Here is a 25,563-nt window from a genome sequence, read left to right as displayed (position 1 = left end):
AACTAGTTTAAACAAAATAAAAAACAAACCACAAGTATGACAAGCAAAAAATAAACATTTTCAAATGTGTTCCAACTTGAAGAAACCATTAAACGCAGCTTCTCCAAGCTCTCAAGGATGTTACCTCTAGGTAATGTCACATAGAGTCTATTAGGCAATACTGAGTGTCACTTTATAAAGTTCTTCCAGCAGTTCTACAGGGTTCCTTTGTTCACAAAAACATTTATATCAGTCCCAATATATAGAAGTAGAAAATAAGGTGCCTCTTTCTTGCTCTAGGTTATTTCAAGCCAAACTGCCACTGACAAATTTGACAAGACAGCTTGAAAACTGTTTTCTCATAACTGGTTTTCTGTGGATTCCTCAGCAACCCTGTCCGGTTTCATGTGCCTGCAGTGATAACCGAGTATACGTCATTGTTTTTGCTCCTGTCACAAGCAATTAGATTCCTGTTTCCGCTGGTATCATTCACTTGACTAGTTTGGCAGCAAACATAGTGCAAAGGTTGGAAGCGATTGCCTCAGTTGAGACAAACAAGGTGGAGACAGTAATACTTAATATGTGGATTGCAGTTATCTGAATTAGTCCACCGTGAAAAAATGGTTCTTGAAAATCCAGTTTTTGTTTTGCGGTATTCCTGTCTTAATCTCACAGTATAACTGCCTGGAACATGTGCAGGCAGTTATACTGTGCCACAAACTGGTCCCTATACACAAATAAATTAACATTGGATGATCATGGGACAGTGAGTGACTTTCTCAGTGTCTTGTCTTGTAGCTATAACTGGGACTGCTAAATCAATGACGTGCCAATTTACCTACAAAACAAATGTTACTTGTATTTTTTTTCACTGTTAGTCTCATATATTTCTGAATATGTCATCTATTTCTAAATATCCATCATGAATTTCCCAGCTTCTCAGTCTGTATGGGTTTTCACTTGAAATTTCTGTCAGCTTGACCACTGGGACAAATAGACTATTTTAAGATTCTGAAGAAAAAATATTGAAATGTATATATCATTAGACAATTAAAAGCAATAAAGTACAACTCTAAATTCTCAGTCGCCTCCTTTGGCAAAATAGAAACCTGTTTTGAGACAAATCCAGCGCTCACCAGGCTCATGCAGAACTCTACAGCGATGTCCCCCCGTCAAACTCAATAGTCCACAATACTACATTCGTTGCTACCGCAGGGATAGTGCGGGATCTGTAGTCATGGCGTTGATGACTATTATTTCGTTTCTCAGACAGCAACAGGACAAAAAACTTCATTTCCCATAACTCATTGCAATTCAATGCTCCACTAGTTTCGCAGCGGAGCGGTGAGAGTACTTCGCTCTTCTTTAAAATCCCGTTTTGTAACACACTTCATTAATAAGTAATACTTACTCGGTGTCATGGCGGAATCTGCAGCTTGTCCCGCATTCCAATTGGGGAGACCTCGTTATGACCAGGTGAAACATATTTTCTAACGGTTTTTGTATTTTCCTTACCAACTGCATGATTTGTTAGTTTGGACATGGTGCAGCAAACATTACATGATTAGTAAGGAATGTTCTTGGGGCTGATCGTGGTACCGCTGATCCAAGCGCATCACTAAAAGTTGCTTCTGAATGTAGTCATAGCATTGTTAGTTCTCAAAATTATTATTATTATTATTATTATTGTTATTATTATTATTATTAGTAGTAGTAGTAGTAGTACAGGTAGTACCATTAGTATTCATATTAATATTAATGTATTTAAATTCCCCTTCTCAACTGCATGACAAGTTTTCGGACAGTCTTTTGGATTTTGTAGAGTGCGTGTGCTCGGCGACATCTCAGCTGTTCTTCCATAGCAGCCTAGCTTATAACTTTGAAGGACGATCTCTGGCATGTACAAACACTAAGAATATTTTTTTAGTTTTTATTTTAATCGGGGAACTGGAAATTTGGTGTCATGCAGGGACAAAATATAGCCTTAAATCATATTAATGGCATTTTAATAGAAGAAAACAATGACGAGGCCAGCCGTACACAGTCAAAGATCCAGTGTTAAATCATCTTATGGAGTATATGGTCCTGCTCTGGTCCGGAGTAGGACCGTATATTGTACTCTTTTTAGAGTTGGATTAATACTTGACATTTTATTATGTAGCCTATAAATCGTGATTCATTTTTTTAGTTGGCTAATTTTTAAAAACAACATGTCTACGTATTACAACACGTTATTGCAAGTTTTCTCATATTTTATTTATTTTTTTGATCATTTTAAACGTTAATATATGTATATGTTTATGAGAAAAGTGAAAAAATAAATTTGTCAGTTAAAGAAGTAGTAAGTGTCAGTCTGTGGTTGAATGCCTAGGTCACAGTTTATAATGATGAAGAGCCGTTATTATAAATTTACAAAACAGCATCAACATCTGTCCCATGAGGTCATTTAGCCTGGAGCGAAAGCACTTCTCTCCTTGAAACCTGCCCTAACCCTGCCCCGAGAAGGAAAAAAAAAAAAAACTTTTTAAGTTGCAAAGTGGGGTTCCCTGACAAGTTGTATTGGCCCCATAATGTATATCGTGCATTGATAAAGGGGTTTAGCTGGTGTTTCAGATGGTGTATCTCGGAAATCTCTGAGACATTTTAGGTGCAGATGCTTGTTCAATATGAACAGATGCACATGGAACTTGCTGTGGTTTTTAAATGCTAGAAATGCCTACGTTTTTCATATTGTTAGTGAGTGTGCTGAACAAAGTGGTATTAACAGGCTGTTCTCTCTTCTAGAGCAACTTCTACGGCAGGTTGAGACACTTCCTGGATGTGATTGACCCTCGCACCCTTTTCGTGTCTGAGGTACACTTCTGCTCTGTCCAGGGCACCTGAATTCCCTGCACAGATTTTTTACATTCATCCCCTCTAATGAAGGACTGATTTAAAGCTGACACAAAAGTGCGTGTAATCTCTGGCCAATCAGTGACATTATTATACTATGGACCATCAGGCAGACAAGAAAACCGGCAGTACTATGCACCTTAAGGGCCAGATTTAAGTACCCCTCCTGTATGAACTACCTTAACCCAACTGCCATTGTTTTACCTACTGGCATCAAAGGGCAGCCTTAGCAAGCTCATCACACTCCACACTCCAATCCGTTTTGCCACATGCGCACCCTTCACCACTCACCACTGTGAGCTCTACAAACTGGTGGATTGGCCCTCCCTTCATACCAGGCGGCTACAACATTGGCTGCAATTAGTTTATAAAACACTCCTGGGAAAGACACCCTGCTACCTCTCAAACCTCCTGCACATTTCCGAAAGCAATTACCGCTTAAGATCCAGTGATTTCATAGTGCTCATCATTCCAAAAGTCCGTACTGTCTTTGGCCGTAATTCCTTTCGTTTTGCCGCTGCAAATGATTGGAACACACTACAAAACACACTCAAACTCACAGCTCTCACATCTCTCAACATGTTCAAACAAAATCTGCAACAGGTCATAGTTGACTGCTGCAGCTGCTGACCAGCCCTCTCTTCACTCTCTCTCCCGTTACAACTGTACAAAGAATATCCAGTAACTCACCTTCTCTTGCACATAGTGTTTATTTATTGGTTTATTGATTTTATTTATTGACTTTTGATTTATTTTATTTACCTATGCCGTCTTTTGCCATTTCCTATGTACTGTCGTGTCATACTGTATGTAGTACTGTACTGTATCTGTACTGTATGCGTAGTTTTGTGCCCGACTGTGTTTATTTTACCTATTTACTGTTGCTGACGCCTCTTGGCCAGGTCATCATTGTAAATGAGAATTGGTTCTCAACTGAATTTACCTGGTTAAATAAAGGTCAAATAAAAAAATAAAATAAAAATACAACAGGGAAAAATGTCATTTTCTTTATCAATTTATCTGTCATACAGTAAATTCACAAGTCCTTTATAATTTTCTTTTTTGGGAAATGCCATGCTGACTTAAGAGAACTGAATAAGCTATAGAACCCCATTGAACTATATTATTTGCACAATTGGTGATGTTGTAGGTGGTTTAAAATATGTTTTCAGTAGCAATGGTAGATTAAGTCACTGTGAACCCAAAATGGCAATTATCATGTGTTGCTAGTGACACCCAAATCATGGTGTGATTCTCTGGATAATGGAGTATTTTATTAGTTTGTACCAGGGGTTTGAACATGCAGCCCATATTCTGCAATCACCCATCACTGGGCTGAAGCCTTTTTAAGTTTAAATTGAGAAGTCTTTCAGATAAACATTCAGTGTGTTTTTAAATTCTGAAACCAATGGTGCATTGTATAGATTAAAATGGGTTTCTTGTTTTGTAAGAGGATTGCTAAATACCTGGTTGCTCCTCTGGGGAGCAATGTAAATCTGGAAGACTGTGTTTAAAAGACTGATTATTTTCAGTAATGTAATGCCTGTTCAGAAGAATGTTACATAGTTTAGTAATCACTAAAAATACGTGTAAATGACTATTTATACCAAGTAATCAGTCTTACTTGTGTACAGTTTCATCTGCCTTTCTCTTTAACATAAATTGTTACATGCAAATTCAGTTGTTAAACTCACATGAGTGAAACTTGTTATTTTGCTATATTTTTTCATTTCTTGCTTTAATTGATTCCTTAACCACTTCAGAGATGCAGCGTCAGAAACTGTTGCAATAAACTATTGCTTGCTGGTTTGTCATAATTGGAATTAATGAGGCATATTATTTTTTATCTTGTCTCTCTTTTGTGCTTATCATGTTTTGAATATAATGCCATATTCAGATCTTCAGTTTCCCTGTGAATAACTTCTTACCAAAATTATTACCCAACGCTGTTGTTTTATTTAACGGCTGTTCTGAGAGTGTTTTGTAATCAGGTGAAGAAAATGAGAAACAGGTCGCTTTTCAAATAAAGACCACCAAGGACCTAATAATACTCCCACAAGCAATCTAAAATTTGACAGATCAGAATATCTCATTTAAAATAAATTGTGAAAAGATTTAATAACAAGCACTTGTCTGTCAAATTGAACAGCAATGTTGCAGCCAGGCTGGGTGGATATTGTTCAGCTGGTGGGTGCATTTGTCCTCACAGTTTTGTAAATCTCCTTTTTCACCTGTTAGGTTCGTCTTAATGAGTGTATGAAACTTCTGGATGATTTTAAACATGGGACACTTCCACCTGGAGTGACAGATTTGCAGGTAAGTGGCAACGGTACACCTCTACATAATGACGTACATGGCATACGCACACAGAGACACACACATACACACACAACCATGCACAGACACACACACACACGCACACATGTGCACAGCATACGCACACACACACATGTACACACACGTACACCATACAGACACCCACACTCATGCACAAACACACACGCACACACGCACCCATACACACTCATACTCACACAGCTTAGGCACACAGCAGTTCAAAGCCATAGTGACCAACATTTCCGTACTTACATTTGTACTTGTAGTCACTTGAGTTCTGGATTGTTGTGAAATTAAGAAAGCATAGCTGACATAACTGTAGCTGCAGTAATCCTTAATGGATTAAACATGCTTATAGATTTTGGTTTTTAACTTTTTCACCATTGAACTGCTGCTCATGATCATGCTTTAACCAGTAGGCAGAAAGACCCAAACCTTTGCTTCTTGTGGAATGATCTTCCTAACTCAAATGGCACCATTCTGTTGCAGCTTTGGGAAGCTCAGAAAATCAAGCAGGTGAGATCTTTGGCCTTTTCTTTGTCAAATGTTGGCAGAATTCATTGCAATCCAGAATACTTTCAATCACTGTCGCAGGAAATGTAGGATCATCTCTTGACATAGTTGATACACTACAGTGGGTTAGAAAACCAATCTGCCCCCAGTCTGCACTCATTTCCTCTGGATGACTGATTCTTCTGTCTGACTGCACTGCTTAAGCCCATTCACATAATGTAAAGGTCTGTGGACCTACACAGATGTAAGGTACAATCTCAGTGACAAGTGGCCAAATATGTGCCATTCTCTGTTGAGTGAAAATAAGCATTTTCCGGTTGGGACCTGCCTTCAGAGGATCCAAATGCCTTTCAGTGGCCATATATTGCAGATGGCTATATTTTCTTACATGGCACCAGGACGGAGACCCCTTTTTTGAAATCACCTGTGGCCTCTTTTTGTACTTATTATCCATGCGACTGTAATAATGAATTTATAAAGTAATCATAAATCAATTGTAATTGTAATTGTAATTACAGGCCATTATTCACCCTGATACTGGGGAGAAGATCTTCATGCCATTTCGGATGTCAGGTATGACCGGTTTGTCACTCGTCTCCTCTTCACAGCTCTCGGAGCAGTGAACACTGGGACCCAGCAGGACACACACACGTCTGGGGCCCAGAAGCTTTTCACAGTACTGTAGACTGTGACTTCTGCTAGGAGTTTAGCAAGAAGGCTCTGCATAATTTATGAACAAGATATCGTGGCTCACTGACAAATGACTTGTTAAAGTGTAAATTGGAATGTTTCGCAGACGTTGGAATTGACTAAGGTCTCGCTTACAGAAAAGAAAGGAACATTTATGTCAGTGGCTATTAAAATATACTGTATGGTAGAGACTATTGTGGATATTTTTATATATGGATATGTTTCTTACTTTTTTAAAGTCTCGGGTGTTTCTTTGTTCAAATATGTAAAACCAATGCATGAATTGCAGAGGGTGTTTTGCAACACAAGGAATTTTACTTTGATGTAATTATGCCTGTCAGTCAGTGTTAGACTTGTGCTGGTAGAAATATCCTATTTCTGACCCTAGCATTGCAAGTGTTGCAAGACTGGACCAGAACATTGATTTTGTTTTCTAACGTTGCATGTGTCCATTTATTTATGCCAGCAAATTATTTGATTATTTGTTTTGGACTTCACAGGTTATGTCCCATTTGGAACACCAATAGTAAGCATTCATTATCATTAAATGTATAAAATTAGAAAGTACAATTAGAAAAGAAGTATTTAGATGTAGTGGGAAATGGCATGTTGGATTGTTCTGTGGGAAAAATAAAACTTTTGGAAAGCATTTTCCTTGGACATTGTAGTTATCCTGCCTTGCTAGAATAATTTATTTGATTGTGGCTTCGAATGTCCAGTAAACAAATTCCCTGGGGTTTATTTTGAAGTGCCAGGAGACTTTGATCTATAAGTTAATTAAATTAAAGTGCGGTGAGTGGCTCAGCAGATAAAATGAACACCGTGAGTGCAGACTGTGCAGTATAGTTAAAGATTCAGTCCTCAGCTATGTCATTAGCCTACTATAATTGGAATTACTATTCTGAAAAGGTTTTGGTTGTTTGGAACCACTGTCCACAGCTGAAATTAGTAGGTCCAAAGGAAGATTTTTTTTGTGGATTTCATGTGGTCAGGTTTCTCCTGGTTACCACATCAATTCCCCCAAGAAGAATGTACCAGGAAACCACAGGTCTCCTATGGCTTGTGCAAGTTCTGCCCTGTAGTCCTATATGGTAACTTACAATTCCAGAAAAATGAAATTAATGTTTAATATTGAAATAAAACAATCAACTTCTACTTAAGCTCCAGTTATGTCTGCATGTCAAATCATATTTTAGAAGGATAAACCACTGCTAATCCTTTTGGGAACAGGTCTGTGTGTCTTTCATTTTATTCTGATGTGGTGCTGGCTTACTGTTGTAGAATGAACATTGTCTGTTGTAATGAATTCTATAAGAACCAGATATAGCAGCCTCAGGTTAGGTTACAGATGATCTATTATAATGGTCAGATATTCAGCTTTTGGCTTTCCCTCCATCCTCCATATTTCTTTATCTGTGAGGGTCTATTTGGTAATGGGAGATTCCAGTGCTGTCACTGTTGCTGCTGTATGTAACTGTAGCAATGGATATTTGGTGTTCTGCCATGCCTTCTCAACCTTTTGAGCTTCAACAATGACAGAAACAACAGTCTATGTACACATGTACAACATGTACAGTATGGAGTATGTTATAATGATTTGGCTTTCTGATCAGTACTGTATATAGTGTCTGTCATAAACTGTGACAATTGTACCTTGACCCAACCCAACCCAGCAGTCATTTCCTTTTATAATGTTTTTCCTTGTTGGATCCCTTCCAGGTTGTCGGCCTCCTCCTTCCTAATCAAACTCTGGGGTCCACAGTGTTCTGGCAGGTAGGGTGCCCCATATCCCACGTTCCTTTAAATCCTGTCGTTGAACTCCGTTCCTTGTTTCACTGCATGGACGTCTGATTGCCCTCAATGCTCAGCAAATTTGCTGCTGTTTATTTTGACCTGTGATTATGCAATCAACCATATGGCCATATTGCCATATGGCTGCCTTAAAGCATGTTTCCTCAACCTGGTTCAAATTCTGTAATTTGTGCATCAGCAGATTCTTGGTGTGCCAGGTGGCTGCTTCCCGTGGTTTTGACCATTAAGATGGTTTCTGAAAGTGTCACGTGTACCTTGCTGACATGTTTCCCTCCCCTTCCCCCTCCAGTGGCTGAACCAGAGTCATAACGCTTGTGTTAACTTCTCCAACCGCAATGCCACTAAGGTATGTGTTAAGGCCTAGTCATGTGGAAGAATGATACCCTTAAGCACCTACCATCTGTTAATGGTCAGAGAGCTATTTTTAATTTAAACATTGGTCAGTCACTCATTTTTGTGACGGGTTGTGTTTCCAAGTCTCCATCGTGTTTCATTAAAGCTGGGTTTGTTTTGGGGACCCCTGATTGGTTTTTCCAGCAGAAGGATTTTATCTCACTGCAGTGATGCACCCTATGAAAATAGAAAATAAAGCCTTGTAAACAATGTGTTTTAATGAGGTGCTGGTTACGGTAAATCGAAATGCACAAAAGCCAACTTTTAGTGCCATTTTGTGAACTGTACACTCAAAAAAGGAAAAAGAAAGATAAAATTCTGCTTCATCAGCATTGTTTGATTGTTTTTTGCAAGATTGTTTTTTGCAAGATCGGTCACATAGTTTTTGCTAGCTGCTGTCTACTGTACAAAGGCTGTTGTGAAACCAATGAAGATTGTTTAAATGTGATCCAGTTTACAGCTTTTTAGATTATTGGTTATTAATTTCTAAATCATAGCTAAAAATGAGAGCCCCTTTAGAAATGATGGTAATAGAAGTTGCCATGTAGTAACTCAAGTAACCATTCCAATAAAGGATTATAATTAACATTACAAATTGTATTTGTATGTATTTTAAATTCACTTTCAAATTTCCAAACATTTTGTTTGGAATGAGTCCCATTCCCAAAGCATTTGAGATTTTTATTGTACCACCCTTCCTCCACCATTAAAATGCATGCATGATATTTGTACAGAAGGTGTATCCGCATTTCCTCTGGATGTTTGCTCTGCACATCTGACTCAGTGACTCAGGTTCTGATGCTGTACCCGAGCCTTGTACAGTAAGCTCTGAAGTGTGAGGCTTGCGTCTGGCGGTGGCGGTGAGAGGAGGACTTTTGCCTCTGTCACACGACGAGTTCTTTATGTCGCCCTCAGCCGACGCCGCCCTCCAGGTTCATCCAGGGCTACGCGGGCGCGGTGACGAGCGCGGTCTCCATCGCGGTGAGTCTGGCCGAGTCGTGCTCCTGCTCCTGCTCCTGTCTTATCTCGTTATTTTTTTGCACATTTTACATTACATTCATAATTGTCATTTAGCAGACACTCCAGAGCAACATACATAACCTTTTTGAATTTTCACATCACTTTTTTACAGCTGGGTATCTACTGAAGCGATTCAGATTAATTGCCTTGTTTAACAACGGCAGTGATTTACTTTTGGGCTTTTGGTTACAAGCCCAGTTCCCTAGCCATTATACTACGCTGGCAACCCAGTGTTTTTCAGTTGGAAAAACAAGTGCATTTTGCCTCCAGGAAAATGTGGGCTAATATAAGGGATGAGAACTTTAGAAAGGTTGCCGCAGGTATGTCTTGCTGCAGTTCTGCTTTTCTGATTGAATAGGTAGATATTATGAAACAGAAATTAGGGCATGTCAATATGCCATAAATAAGCACAAGTTTAATTGCATCTTTATCTTTTTTATGGGAAGCAGTGTTGTTCAGAGTGACAATTAAGACCAGGCTGGGTTTCAACTTGCATGCTATGAGTAAAACATGTAGTAAAACAGGCAATGTTGCTTTTACTCTCTGAATGTGACGAGCCGTGTTTGTACGGTTTGCATCCTCTCTGCTTGAGCAGCGAATGCCAGGAGACAAGCTGTACTTGTTCTTCCGACTGAGCTGTTTCCAGGGCCAGATTTTCTTTTTTTGATTGGTGCAAAGCAGGCCTCGCTTTCTCGTTTGCCTTCCGTTGCCATTACAACGGCTGTCGGCTCGCCAGGGCAGGCTGAGACCTTCCCGGGGTCTGAATGTCCACTGATTTCCGCTACACCCGGAACATTCTGGGTTCGCGGGTCACAGGGGTCTGGTCTCAGCCAAACACCTTCAGCTAAAGAAGCCTGTTTCTGGCAAAAGGTCATGTTTCTTGACCTTTTCTTCAGACATAATCACATATTTTGCAATAGCTTCCATTTGTTGAAAGAAAGGGTGCAAACATAAAGCAAAACAGACTATTTTAATGTCTAGTAAAATATGCTGCATAAATGAAAAATACATCAATTATCGACAGTACAAATATAGAAAAGTTGAAATGGTTAAGGTCCAGAGGCAATAGACAAATATCTTGTGGTGTGTAGCAAAATAAACCATTGTAAAATTGCATCACAACTACAGTGCAGCTAGAGAGATACAAGTGCCCCCAACTACAGTGAAACGGCAACAATGATCTACTGGTCTATTTTAGCTGCATATATAAAAGTGAATATAATTTGTGATAATTGTTTTCACAATTTTAGGACTTTTGCCACCCAAATGTGATGTGCTGTGTATTGCCTGACTGCAGATGTACAGGTGACGCTAAATTAGAATCAAGGAAAAAAGGCTCTGTGCACCAAAAAATGCCTCAAACACGTTTAAAGAGTTAACTTTTAATAGGAGACTACGACTAACGTTTCAGCTTTCTTCAGTGTAAACACATAGAACTGCATGTCTGAGGCATCTTTTGGTGTGTGAGGCCTTCTTGTTTCCACGATTCTTTACTTTTTTTGGCATTTACACAGCAGCCAATTTAAGTTTGAGCACAGTAGCTTTGAACCAAAAAAATAAAATCAAAAATAATAACTTTAGGTTAGAAGTTTTGTAACTGTAAGAACTGGTGTTTTGAATATATTTCTAGTTAACCCTAATATAAATTTTGCATTATGTGGTTGAAGTTGCTTTATTTTGGTTGGTATACGAGTTGTGCTTTGTTGATTGTTGTGTCAACTACTGCCAATGCAGTTTGTGTGTAATATGATATGTGCATGTTGTGGTGTGTTAGAAATGTGTGTGATATGGTCACGAAGAAGTTAATAATGTATAATAATACATTTACAATGGAATGTTTTTATTCAAATATTAATATGTACCATTAAAAAACACCTATGATAATCTACACAAAAAGCTTCATCTTGGCAGCTTTTTAATGGAGTAGCTTTAATTTGTAGTATTCATTTTTAACTTGGAGAGAAGTGTATTGAAAATCACACAGTTGTACAGACAGCAAAGACTTTGATGGCATGTCTAGACTGTTTCGTTCAAAAACAGGTCTGCAGATTATATTCAGACAAAATGGTTTTTTTTCCCTACTCAATTTTGTATTGTCTCAGAACCAAATTCTGCCATTTCTTATTTTATAAGGCTTGGATGATTAAATTATATTTAAAAACGCTTCCAGCAAGCCTCCTGTGGAAAAAAAAAAAAAACAACACTGTAGGGCACAATCTTAAAGTTCTTATTTTGTGTCATTTTATAGTTTGAAGAAAAGCAAAGTTTTTGGAGAAATTCTGGTGTTGTGCTTGGGTACTTTTATATTCATTTTCATCAAAAATAGGCATCAATTGAAGGAGGAATCAATTGAAGGAATAAGGGTTTTTTAATATAAAAAGTAATCTCCAAGAGATTCTGTGGCCTTGTAATGTAATTCACATTTGTATATTCAGGTCTCTTGATAAAAAAAGTAAAAAATATTTTGTACATTTTATCAAGAAAATCACCCCCCTGATATTTTGTCTAATGATGATTACTAGACCAAATATGATCATGGATTGAATGATAACTATGAGGTAAACTGGTTACATTTTTCAGGGAACGTTTGTAGTACCCTGCTTAGATGGAAAACCTATTCAGTTCTGCATCCCACTGAACTCCTTTTGCTGTGATGTGAAAGAACATTAACGGATAAAGGATGCCTATGCATAAAAATTGTAGTGCTGGTTTAACTTATGTGATTTTACACTGTGGGATTTTGTCCATTCATGTGTCTGTATGTATGTACATATGTTCATGTTTATGTGTGTGTGTATGTGTATGAGCCTGTGTGCATGTTTGTGTTCTTCTAGGTGGGGCTTAATGTTGGGATCCAAAAAGCCCAGCGGTTCAGTCCGGCGACTCGTCTACTGGTACAGAGGTTCATTCCCTTCCCAGCTGTGGGTATGTGCTGTACTGAGCTTCCAGCAGCCCAACACCAAGGCAGGACTAAAGGGACAGTCAGTCACTTAACATAATTAGCCATTTCCTCAGTGTAGCCACTTCCCCTGGTTCACTGTCCTACCTCTAATGATACCTCAAGCCTTGTCTGGAACCTGGCTAGCTAGAGTATGGCAGCTAAAAGCTGAGAGATTGAGAGAGGATCCTAACCTAGTGGTGTGTTGGAAATTTGTCCTGGCCAGTGAAATGGAATCCATTTCTTGTTGGCAGGTGGGAAAAAAAGCAAATAACTGGAAACTAAAAGAACTAATGTGTACAAAATGCAAGTTGGAAAAGGGTCACCGTACCTTGGAGCATGTCTTTCGAGACATGGGTCTAAAATGAAAAAAAAATAAACCTCACCAAACTGATGGGTTATGGAAAAATTAAACAAGTGAAGGTACAACTGGGGAGTTACCCCAACTACACTGTTTTCACACTCCTTGCAATTTGTCTGTACAGCTTGTTGCCTGCAATGCCAGCTTCACCGCATTCTTTTTGCATTCAAACTGTGGGTATGTTGTTTCCTCTTGGTTCCAGTCCCACCCCCTTTTTGAACCTGTGCCAAAAAGAGGGAACTGTCCTCATTATGGAGCTCCATGGCAAAAATAAAGAAACTAAATATAACAAAAAGTGCACAAAAGAAATGTGTAACAGACCTTAGCTGCTGGACTCACAATGTCAGTCAATAAAATTTCACAGCCTAGCCCTCCTCACCAGGGTGTTGCCTCAGTTGTACAACAGAGTAGTTACGGTATAATAGACATACCATTTTATTTGGATGGGGCTCATTGCGTTTCCCTGTTAATATAGTGTTATTTATGTATCATCAATGTTTCTTTCATATGAGCTTGACATTTCCTTAGTGTATAAGTGGCACTTGGTTCAGTCCATGCTAGTCTCTTGCTAGTTTTCATTACACATTCAATGCTGTTTTATTTTCTGTCATGATACATCTCACTTTTCTGTTTGGTTTCACATTGTTTCCATAAATTCCTCACTGAAAGCTATGGTCGATGCATATGGAGGGATGATTTAAGTTCCCTGACTAGGCATATTTTTTTCAATGATGCACATAGTGGAATATTGATGCCCATTTCAATGAAAAGGGATCACACTCGGTTATAACAGCGATCTCTCTCAGCCCTATGTAAGAGGTGTGTCTGGTTCTTAAATGCTAAGATCAAAGGGCACTGATACACACCGATGTGTTACATCATAGCGATGTCACTGTAAGGTTGTGCTGTGTCACGCTATGTTGCTTTGCTTCCAGATTATGTCATAGTGATGTCACCGTGATCTCTGATCCCGAATCTTCTCTTTAATCAGCCGGTGCCAACATCTGCAATGTGGGTCTCATGAGGCACAGCGAGCTGGCAGAGGGCATTGATGTGCTGGATGCCAATGGCAAAGTGGTGGGCTCCTCCAAGATCGCAGCGAAGCATGTAAGTGGAACCAGGGTGGGCCTAGCAGGACATGAGAGTGTTACCCAGAATCTTTAGACCAGATTCTCAGCTCCTGTGCACCTTCCATCCCCTCAACTTCTTAGCTAAAGGACATTCCTATTGGAGTTTGATGATGCATCACAGTCCAGGGCATCCATTGCCACAGTATTATACTTGGCCATAGCTCTTGGTGAATTCCATAAACTGCATCAAATTAGAACATTTCAGCTTCAACAGTTGGGATAGAGAACTTTCAATGTGCAAAATTCTGAGCTGAGTATCTGGTGAGTCCATATAATTTGTGCTCTTACCATGTGTGCACTAAGGAGTGTAGAATGAATAACTGGAACCTCTGCATCAGGACAGGTCTCTAAAGAATGAAGGTGTTGCAGCACCTGTAATGATTAAAATATCAGGGCCAAAGCCATGCTCATAAGGAACAATGCTTATGAAAGCAATTACACAATCATTGACTTTTATGATTTATATTCGATAGGTAAACCTGACTTCTTCCTTTCTGTTTCTGTTTTCAGGCTTTGTTCGAGACAGCCCTGACTCGCGTGGTCCTACCCATGCCGATTATGGTCTTCCCTCCCATGATCATGGCATTCCTGGAAAAGTATGTCACATCCTGTGCATGTTTTTGTGTTGTCCCAACAACCATTAAAAACCAACACAGGAATATACACAGGTGCCTGCAGGTTGACGTTGGATTAGTCTTGGATACATCAATGTGACCCCAGAATTTAATCCTGATGCTGCCAGTGTCATCTGTGGTGGACACAGGGGCAATACTCAAGCAAGGGGCACGGGGTGTCACTGGCTTCATGATCCTAATGGCAGGTCAGTTTTGAGAGAGGGATGTTTTGGATGTGGGTTGGCATCCAGGCATTTCACTTCACTGATGCAAAGAAGGTCAGTGCATTGGCTGTTGCATTGGTGACAGTTTTTGACTCTTCATCTGGTCATTCAGGCCCATAGAAGGTGAGTATAGGTGGTGCCGGCTGCCATGGTGGCAGTTGGAGATTGTGTAATTCAAGGAAATGGAGTCAGAGTTGTGCAATATGATACATGTAACAGTTCTCTTTTTTAAGTTATTTGTATCCCCTATTTTATTGCTAAGAGTGTCTGTATTACACTTCCAACAGTGACAACACACTGCCTAAAACGCACTAAATGTTTTAACAACTTATTGTGCTAAATGGTGGCGCTGTACATACAGTATATTAGGTCAACAATGATACTGTTTAGTTCACATTAATTAGCTGTGGAAGAATAAGTGGATTTGTACTGTGCTCCCCATCTCAATTTCATACTTTATTTCAAAGAGATGAAGAGCTGTACAGGACTATTTGCAAGAATTGTGTCTTAAATTTATAATATAATATACACTGTGTGTGTGTGTATGTATGTGTGTAAGAGAGAGCGACCAAAAGTGGTTGAAGTGAAGGGTCCTAGGCTACAGTTACACTAGTCACTTTATGTAACTTCTAGCACTGTGAAATGTCCAGTATTAATAACTCTTATGGAGGATGTATGTGTCCAATAGAGACCACATGTACTCTGAGTTGAATTATCACTGAACATTTTACTGTGTGTAATCAAAATTCCAACATCCGATTACATCAGGCCAGATGTGAATTGTTTTCACATTTTACAATTCAATGCAAACTCTTTAATTAGATTGCAGTTTGGATTTCATGATCCAGCACAATATTTAAATACTAAATAAAGCAATGGGAAACAACATTCCTGGAAAAATGGTGTTTAGTGTTTGTGAGGTTGTGCTTCTTTTCAGTATGTGAAAATTGTGTAGTCGAGGTGGGACCTGTTCAAGGTGTGCACTGATGAGGAGACAGCAGTGGCATGATATTAATGCAAGCATTGTGCTTCTGGGTGCATCAGCTGTTTTGTTGGAGAGAAGGGTATTGGCCTGTAAACGTAGCTGCCACTGGTGGAACCATATTGTGCATAATTTCATAGATTCTGACTGGGTTCTCAGTTTCCATATGCGAAAGCACACTTTCCACCACATTTGTTAACAGATTTTTCTTTACCATCAGCATACTCCTGCCTGTTCCCCAGTATCTGCACAGAAATGAGTGCTTATTGCTTTTCCATTTCATTGCCATCATTGGTTAGATCTTAATCATTTTCTCATTTTCCACATGCTCTCTGAGATTGTAAGAATAGTCTGCAAATTTACAGGTTTTCCAGGACACGTGTTACCCGCAAGCCAGTAAATCAGCTAGCTGGAGGAGGAGCAGTAGAGGCTCCGAGAAATCTAATTCTGCTTACTGAATAACCAGCAATCAAGCAATTTTATTTTAATTCACACATTTGCAGACAGTGATTAATCATGCTCACCACTCTAGCTTGCCAGCTGACTGACTGAACTCTCTCAATGTGCGCCGTCTGGTACCAACAAAGATATTCAATGCTGAGATGTTGATATATCCTCGCATTTCTGCCTGGTCCTAATTTACATTGTAGGACATTGCGCAGCACCTCCAACTGAGGTAATGTCTTGTGGCTGTTTTATTATCTCTGATGCCAACTGAATGACTGGTGACTGGATGAACTGACAACATCAGGAAAATGGGATTAGGGGTTCACCAAAGTATGTTTTGTGCATTATTTAGTAGAATACTTTTGACTCATATAATCCCAAGTCACCATGAATAAGTACTACAATTTTTAAAATTGTAATTGTATATCTGAGGGAGGGAAAAGCTGAATGGATACATGCCCCCTCAGTTTGAACTGGTACAACGCTACTTTTTGAGTCGGTAAACTAGAGGGAAAGAGAAACTGAAGGAGGATGTGGGGAGGGGGGATGACATCACTGCAGTTTTTACTGTGCGTGTGCTGTAATCATCCAATGAAAGAGCGAGGTGTACCTGCACAGTCCCCAAACATCGTACCCCCTGGCACCTAACCCTCCCCCCAGGAGATGAATGAAAGAGAGAGGCTATTCGGAATACAAAAAGAGGGAAGATGGGGTCGGGTCAGCCCTTCTTGGATTTGCCAGGAACTCTCCACAAATAAGACGTTGTCAGTAGCAACAGTTGCCATGTCAGTGGCGGAAACATTGCAGAGTCTTTTAAGGCTTGGGGTAGCTCGGTGCTAGATTTGGCAGAGTATCAGTGACTGCACTGTGCGACTGATCTTCATGAAGGTATTTCTTTTCAGTGAGCTGTGGTTCCGGTCCTGGGGACATTGTATATCAGTGTGTATTCTATTGGTATGCTGACATTTATGGTTAGTGGAATATTGTTGCTGGACAGCATTGCCCTATAACAGTACCAGTTAACAGGCCAAGCCTTTGGGGCAGTATGTCATGGATTTGGAACATCATGATTCTAAGGTACTATTGCTGTACATGTGCTAAGCACCTTATTTGTCGTATTTATAGCACAGATAATAATTTGGTACCTGAACATGTGACTAAGCAGCTACAAGGAACTTCCTGTCTATTTGTGCTGGCAGCTACCAGCCGTTTACACTCATGCATGCTCACACAGATGCACTGCGCAGCCTGGCTCACCACACATACAAATTTGCTCTCTCTCATGCACACAGACACACACACACAAACACACACACACACACACACAGACATACATGCACAAATGATGATTAGACCTGTATATAGTGATAGGTCTGCATCAGACCTGTATGATAAATCCCGTATGTAAAATGTAAGTGCTGTGTGTAAAATGTTCTGTAAGTCGGTCTGGATAAGAAAGTCTGCTAAATGCTTGTGATGTAGACCTGCTTTCACTCCTCTTTATTTCACTTACTTTTGTGTGCAGCTTCACCTGACGCACATCGTACAGAATGCGAAGGCATCTCAATTAAAGCGCAGTGCCGGCACATTAATTATCTTGCTTGTTAAGTGTTAGCTCCTCATTATCTGCTGGTAGCGGTGGTGGGTGACTCACGCTGGAGCAGACATTAACTCAATCTGGGCCCAGGCGCGGGGAGGCGTTGTGAAGCTGTACTGTTCATTCCAATGTACAGAAGCAACGCTGGGGTGTGGCGGTGGGTTGAATTGAGCTCAAAGGCAATCAATGGATTTGTAAGGTTTGCCCTTCTCCACCCACATTCTGAATCCCAGACTCATCATTGCAGTGCACAGGAAGACTGTTTGGGGAAACCACACATAGCTACTTAACTGGTAACTGGTATTTGACTGAAACTGAAAAGCCCTACAAAAGTGTTAGTGTCCCTCACTCATTTGAATGCCGTGGAGGGTCCAACACATTTCACGCACACAGATACCCAAGCATGGCATTTCCTGAGCTTCCTCCCAGTTTGGGCTGTGAAAGTTGCCTTGGTTTTCATTTCTTTCATGTTTCACACAAGTATATTTATTAGACCATTCTGTTTTGTTAGCCATGCCTGAACTGTACACATCTTGGGCTCTGTCGTAATAATACTGAGTGAATTTCTAAACTACTGTTCCAAAACTCCTTTATTTCACCATGAACAATCACAGCCACTGAATTGTGCTATTTTTGTTTTTGTTTCAAATGTTACTCTCCTGTTCATCACACTTGTGTTTTCATTGAGAATTAATACTATCCCCTGTCAATTGTCCTCTCCAGAAAGCCTTAACCTTTTTGCCAAATCATAACTGCTTTAGCCTCATTCAGATGTGTTTATTTATGGTTATTCAACTAATAAATGTTAGGCCAAGAAAGCCAGGTTGGCCAAACCCGTACAAGGTTACAATTCTGTGTTGTGTGAATGGGAGTATCTGTAGCATGAAAACTTTTTTTTTTTTTTTTTAATTATTCTGGAAACCGTGACTACCATTATGGTATTTATCAATGTTTACTACAATGTATTTTATATTTGTATTAATTTATAGAATGCAGTTATTAGTGCTTAATTAGCCATATATAATTCTAATGTATGCACCATTGTTTTATACACTATCTTAGGGCTGGCGTTAATACCCATGTACCAGTGTTGTAGTAACATTTTTCCCTTTATCTTTCAGACTCCCTCTCCTGCAGACGCACAGGAGGCTGGTCCTGCCCGTGCACAGCCTGATGTGTCTAGTAACCTTTGGCCTGGCTTTGCCTGTGGCCATCAGTCTCTTCCCTCAGATGTCACAGGTAATGCGGTTCTCCACCTGCCTTACCCTGCTCAGTGAAGCGATGGTTAGAGAACTGGACTGTGCTGTTGGATTTTATCTCCAACATCTTGGATGTCATTCCAGTAAAAGTTCCACGTCCTATGAAAGATGAACCATGATGAGCATTTGCAGGACCTGTTTAGGCATATGCTGAAAGAAATGTATCAGTTATTCCTAACAATATAGCATGACTTGGTTTGTTGGTGAGCCCTGAGCAGAATGCCACATCTCTGACAAAGTTGGGAAACAGTGCCTCTGATTCCCATTCAAACCAGAATAACACTTCCTGAGCATAATATTGTGGTCCCTGTGGAAAAGCAATCCAGCAAACTTGCCCAATTGATCTATTCTCTGTCTGTGAATGGGATTAATGGTGTCTTTGGTCCTGCCACCCTCCTGGATAGCTGAAGTTCCTGGAATGCTGAATGGACAGGGCACTACTAGGTACAGGAGCGGCCCTCTGTGCTTCATGCTGTGTTTCTTGGTGTCACAGTGCCATTTTAAGACATATGGTTGTTCAAATCCTAGTCAAAGTGTACCAATCACTTCATTTGTTGGGCACATTTACACTCGTCTTTTTTCTCAAATAAAGTAATGTGTCATATTATCACTTAATGGCAAACTCAGTGAAATGTGAAACTAATGAGGTCACTGATAGCAGATACTGGAGCATAAAGCACAAAGTAAACATTTTCATTATATTGCTGGCCTTTACCAGAAACTGTTATGCAGACTGACCGTAATAACTTTTTATATAAATAAATATAGTGTCCATTTATACAGCTGGGTATATACTGAAGCAATGCAAGTTCAAGTGTGCTCAAGGGTACAGCAGTGTTGTCCTACTTAGGAATTAAGCTTTAATTGTTATATTACACTGACACCCAAAAAAGTTTTACATCCTTGATTTGAGAGATCAGTAATGGTGTTACGGTGACAGAGTACAGTCAGGTGAATCAGCTCAACAGCGTAGAATAACATTACTCAGATGCTAATTTTATTTCTATTCTTTGGTTTGGGAACTTAGGGCAAAGGCGTCTTTGCTATTGATATGTTCCTGTTGTTACCATTGTTGTAGTTATTGTCATTTGTGTCAATTGTATTTGTTAAATCATTTCCAAGTACAGCAGAGCTGGTTGCTATACGATTACAGTTTGGGGGGGCCTTTTCAGAGCTTGGTGTTGTTTGGGAAGGTCCAGAGATGGACCCATGGAACACTGCAGAGAGGATGGGCTATGAGAGAAATGGTGTTCAGCTGCAGGTTTATTTTTAGATTTGATTTCACAGACTTTTGTCTCTCCCACGCTGTTCTGGGGCACCACGAGAACCAAAACTGTGTACCAGATGTGGGAGAATTTATGTGTTTTTAATCTGTTAGGCCTGGGGAATAACACATGACCCAGATATCTGAGGAGGTGTGAGAGAGACTTTAAACCCCTCCCCCTGCCCTTCCTGCTATATTTTTCAGCCATTTTTCCTGCCCTCCACCTGTCTGTCACTCTTCTGTGCTCCATGATTCTTTGCGCCTCCAAACTAAATTTTTCCTTGCTCCTCCTCCATTACACCTCTCCCTGCCTCCCACCATTCTTCACCTTCTTGTCCTGCCCTAGTGAATTATACATTGTTAAACCTAAATAGCAATTGTACTAAATGAATAGTTCAAGCTTAAAAAGGAATATCATTATAACTCAATTCAAAACAGAAAAACAAGTTTTAATTAAAAGATAAAGACCCGTGAATACTTGATTCAGCACTATCCAAATGGTTCAAAGTAATCGGTGTCCTCAAATGTGCAAACTGCCAGCTTTAATGTAAAGGTATATACATCCATATCCAGTGATCCATGTAGGAATTACAACCCTTTAAAAAAAAGCCAATATAACGTAATCTAATAATCACAAATCATTAACACAGATGAGACACAGAAACACCAAGAAATTGAAACAGGCGACCTCTGGTGGACAACAGGGGGAACCCGTGATAATGTGTTTGTGAAGAATCCGCAGCATTCTACTCTTTAATTTCAACTAAACGTGAACCCCCTTTGCTATGTCTTGATAGTTTCTCTAAATAAAAAGTACTGTTTGCTGAATGTAAGCCAAAATCACTCCCTCTAGACAGACTTCACTGCGAAAAAAAACCCTCTGCAGTTCAACTGTGTTTTAGGTGTTTACCAATCGCTACATCATATTTTGATTGTTTTCCATTGAACAATGGAATGGGGGCATGGGGGGTGGGGGTGGAGATAAGTGAGATTTTCACTGTTACTCAAAACTAGCTGAAGGACATGTGGCATTGCGGTATTGAGTATTTTAGTGATAACACAGGAAGACTGTTGGTTGTCATTGCCCTGCTGAGTGGTGTGAAATCTTCCAGAAGTGGTGCACTGCCTCTATGAGGAAGATAGGGGTAATGGATAACTCCAGAAAGGGGTGGGGGGGAACATTCTCAGACGTCAAGCTGCTTCACACAGAAACCCAAATGAGTTCCAGTTTTTTGAGCCAAAAAAGCTTCAAATGGTGTTCAGACCTTTCATTCCCATTTGGATGCAAAGCCAGTCATTACGGCCAACAATGAGAGAGATGCATCTGTGTAGCTGAGTAGTGACAACGTTTTGGGTTCCACTATGATTGTATTGCTTGTTGTTTTATGCCTATTTTCTATGGGATGTAAAGTGTGCTGCAATCAAAATTGAACTTTCATCTACAAATACTCAGATCCGTCAGATTTTTAAGCTTAAATGTGTTGGTCATTTATTTTGGTAATTAATACCGAACCCAGTTGTATTTACGAAAAACACTTGTATATAATTGTCAAGGTAAGATCAAATATTTATTATTTTTTTAAATGTTTTGTGTTCTTGAGCCCCACCCCTGATCCTTCACGTATGTAATATTTATGCCTGATTGCCAGACCAACGGTGTAAATCTAATAAAGAGGACTGTCTGATCATTTAAAACAAATGCATTCCTGATTTTACTACTGCATACAGCAATAACATACTTAAAATGCCTAAAATGACAACCTGTGTCATTTCTTAAACAGATTGATGTGTCCCAGCTAGAGCCAGAGATCGCCAAGGCAACAGACAGCAAGGTGGTCACTTACAACAAGGGTCTGTAACCAGTGGCAGCGGAGATCCAACAGGAGCCTGTGAACAGGAGGGAATCTCGCACTCTTGTTATGCAGTTGAGGTCTTCCCATCAGCTACCAGCAGGTGCAGATGCACCCAACGTGATTCAGTTTTGAATGAAGCATAGACACAGAGAAGGGCAGATACATTAGTGTGTGTTTTAACCCCAGTGTCACAGATACAGCATTATCTAGTGTTGTGTGAAGTGGGTCAAACCACAGACAACGAGGAATTCAACACCAGAATGAGTCATATTACTTTGCAGCTGGGGGAATTTTTCAGCCTTGGCGTATCTTTAATTCCAGAAGTGAGTTAGCATTTTTAAGTCATGGGTTCCGTCAGCAGATTTCCTATGCTTGTCTCGCTTACAGATTTTGATTTTCATAAGCCTAAGAGAGTTTCACATTTTGTTCTACAACAGACTGTATATTGAAATTGCTAATGAGTTTCTATATTGAAATTATTGAAATTACAACAATAGTCACATTCCACCACCACCACTCAACCCACCAGCACAGAACAACTGTTGTAATTTCAATGTAGCAACTTGTTAGCAACTAACATTTTTAAAGCACATAACAGCTTTGAAATTCACAGTTGAGACATTAACAGGTGTAATTTATGTTGTTGAACAATACGTGAAACTCTCCTAAAGCTTATGTTAACCACAAACCTTATTTTCTGCATAAATCAAAATCCCTATGGGAAAAAAAGCATTGGAAATCTTCTGAGGGAACCCACGTTGCAGGAAACTTCCGAGTTGGCCTACAAAAAGACATTGTTACTGTAACCCTCTTGGTGTGGAGAAACAAATGTATCAATGAGCTGAGGGATGTTACTGACTTACAAGCATTTCAGTTAATGGTCTCTAAAGCTGAGTGCTTACAGTAAATAACTGGACTGTAACACATGAATAGCTTTTGTTAGTTTTTGCCTTTAGTGACTGGCAAAAATTCACATTCCCATCATCAACATTCCCTGTTATATTTCAGCTCATGCTCAAACAACGCAAGGGTGCATTAAGAATCGATGTATTGAAGTCATCGCATGCCCACTCTTTGTGGTGTCAAGGGGTCTAAAACAACCTGGATCTTCCAGATAAGACTCCTGTTCAATCCATGCAAACCATGTTCCCTGACCCAAATTGTGCACCATGATTGTGAACGTCCCATGCAAATGCACACACGTGCCTGCATTCTGACACAAACGCACACTCCATCTTACACTGACGCGCTGACAATCAGACAAACTTTAAATGCACACTAAATCACATGAACAAATGTGCACAAAATCTCACACCCTTACGTGCGTGCACAGTTCAACACCCGTACCCAAATGCCTTCACTGTCACAATCCTTTTGACTCCTATGCAAAACCACAGTTTTGTTCACCAGAAGTGCCCCCAAGGCTGACACACTGCCAACTACCCCAGGGTCTCAAAATGAGCATTAAAGGAAGCCTGGTTTTTTATTGCAACAGTAGTTTCACATACCTGCATATAACAATTTCACTAATCTAGACTACAAGGCACATATCCAGAGATCCCACCAAAATAGTAGAAAAATACCTAATTATATTTACTTAAATTAATATGATGAACAAAAAGCATATCTGTTTCTGCGGATATGAACATAACATGTTTGTTATATTAACTATAACGTGATAATGTTCAGTACAGAATTGGTCAGAAACATGACGTCCTGATTCCGTTCTGTTGAGCTGAGATCATTTCTGATTCTTGTGTTCTCATTGTATATTAAAAGTGGGCATGCACTTTGTGTTGATCTAAATAGACTTCTCTTCTTGCATTAAAAATGTTTAATGTGAATTAACATATTGGCTGAATGTTTAAAAATGTCATGTTGAATAATATATTTATGCACAGTTTACCAATGTGCCAGTGTCTTCATTTTGGTCATGCTGAGGTCTTTGTGTGAAAATGCTTCCACATTTCTGTAATTACATATCCAGTGTACACAAAAGAATATGATTTCCATGGTGCCAGTTCAAGAGCTTATTAATCTTTACAGGGCTTGTCTGTAAAGTCTTAACAGTATGTGAGTGTCAGTGTAAATGCATGTGTGACCACAAATTAGGAGAGCGTGCAGGCATGTGCTTGGAAATAACAATAGCCATTGGCCTCAGAACTATGCGAACATATCTCAAACTGTTAAAAGAATGTGCAAGCTGGTAACAAATCCTATACCTGTATTTGCAAATGAATTGTCTGCACATCACCTTCTGGCTCCAATTCATTAAGAGTTCTGTAAATGTCCAGCAGCTGGCACTGTAAGCCATAACATAGATGTCAGGCAAGGCAGTGAAAATGTCCCTTTTACTTAACTGTGATGTTCTGTGTAAGGACCCACACGCAGACCAGGGAAATCCAAAAAACGTTGTCTTTATTCAGTCCGAGGTTCGAAGCCAGGTAATCAGAGAGAGGACGGTGCCGAATCGAGTTTCCAAAAGAATAGTGAAAAGACAGGCAAAAAATCAAAAACCAGGAGATCAGAATGGCGAAGGTACAAAGGGACAGGCAAAAGAGAAGTCAAGGCAAAGCGAAGGTCGAACCAGAAGCAAACAAAACCAAAAGGGGCAGGCAAACTCGAAGTCGGGCAAAGGGGTGTCGCAGGAATCTCAATAGACAAAGGCTTACAAATAATCGGCACAATGAATATGATCAACGTTCTGACTCTGAGCTGGTGGAAAAGACTGACATTTATACACTGGGGAAGGTAACAATCAAGGAGGGGTTAAGTGAGTGAGGGAGGAGTAACAAACAACATCCAGGTGAAGAACATTAGGAAAACTAATTCAATGACAGGGGACTGACAACGCGGACTGGAATCACATAGACAGCAATGATAATAGACGGCCTGGGTGAAGCAGGTAAAACACGTGCAGAGAGAGAGAGGTGCAGTCAGAGCAAGAGACAGGTGCAGGCAATTGCAGAACTCAGCGTTAGAGCAGGCTAGAAAGAAAAGGGGCGGAGCTACAGCGCAGCATGGAAAAGGGGAGACTGGTTAATGTATTAGTATAGTGATCTAAACTATCAAAAACCCAAAACTAGTGTGTGTTAGTCCATTAGTAATATTCACATGTTAGTATATTAGTGAGGTTAGTACTTTACAATCTATAAGTTAGTAGGGATTAGTAGAAATGAGTAAAACTAGAAATAGGCAGGAAGTAAGTAAAGCGAGACTGGAAAGAAGGGGGGAAACCACGAAAACCCGGAACCACCC

At 39.8% G+C, this 25,563-nt stretch overlaps 1 protein-coding gene across 2 annotated transcripts; it reads left to right on the top strand.

Annotated features, from left to right (window-relative positions):
- Positions 1 to 1,282: 1,282 nt before the first annotated feature.
- sfxn5b (sideroflexin 5b) lies at positions 1,283 to 24,210 on the top strand. Of its 2 annotated transcripts, XM_035426587.1 has the most exons (14): positions 1,283 to 1,455; positions 2,764 to 2,832; positions 5,110 to 5,187; positions 5,698 to 5,724; positions 6,240 to 6,294; positions 6,912 to 6,937; positions 8,131 to 8,184; positions 8,513 to 8,569; positions 9,532 to 9,597; positions 12,471 to 12,561; positions 13,927 to 14,042; positions 14,576 to 14,661; positions 19,051 to 19,168; positions 22,234 to 24,210. In XM_035426587.1, exons 1-14 carry the CDS (start codon positions 1,399 to 1,401, stop codon positions 22,309 to 22,311), a joined length of 978 nt encoding a protein of 325 aa, XP_035282478.1. In that variant the 5' UTR covers positions 1,283 to 1,398; the 3' UTR covers positions 22,312 to 24,210. The 2 variants fall into 2 exon arrangements, with proteins under 2 accessions (XP_035282478.1, XP_035282479.1); XM_035426588.1 differs by lacking the exons at positions 1,283 to 1,455; positions 2,764 to 2,832 and having other exon boundaries at positions 5,625 to 5,724.
- The last annotated feature ends 1,353 nt before the right edge of the window (positions 24,211 to 25,563 follow it).

This window comes from Anguilla anguilla, chromosome 7 (assembly GCF_013347855.1).
Source record: "Anguilla anguilla isolate fAngAng1 chromosome 7, fAngAng1.pri, whole genome shotgun sequence".
In the NCBI taxonomy this organism is placed as follows: domain Eukaryota; kingdom Metazoa; phylum Chordata; class Actinopteri; order Anguilliformes; family Anguillidae; genus Anguilla; species Anguilla anguilla.
This window is presented reverse-complemented; position numbering and strand designations above follow the sequence as displayed.

What these genes read in the sequence shown, in the direction of transcription:
- sfxn5b (XM_035426587.1), top strand. Translation starts at nt 1,399, where the DNA reads ATGGCGGAATCTGCAGCTTGTCCCGCATTCCAATTGGGGAGACCTCGT. An exon ending in CTGGAGTGACAGATTTGCAG is followed by an intron (nt 5,188 to 5,697) that starts GTAAGTGGCAAC and finishes ATTCTGTTGCAG; the next exon opens with CTTTGGGAAGCTCAGAAAAT. An exon ending in CCAACCGCAATGCCACTAAG is followed by an intron (nt 8,570 to 9,531) that starts GTATGTGTTAAG and finishes TGTCGCCCTCAG; the next exon opens with CCGACGCCGCCCTCCAGGTT.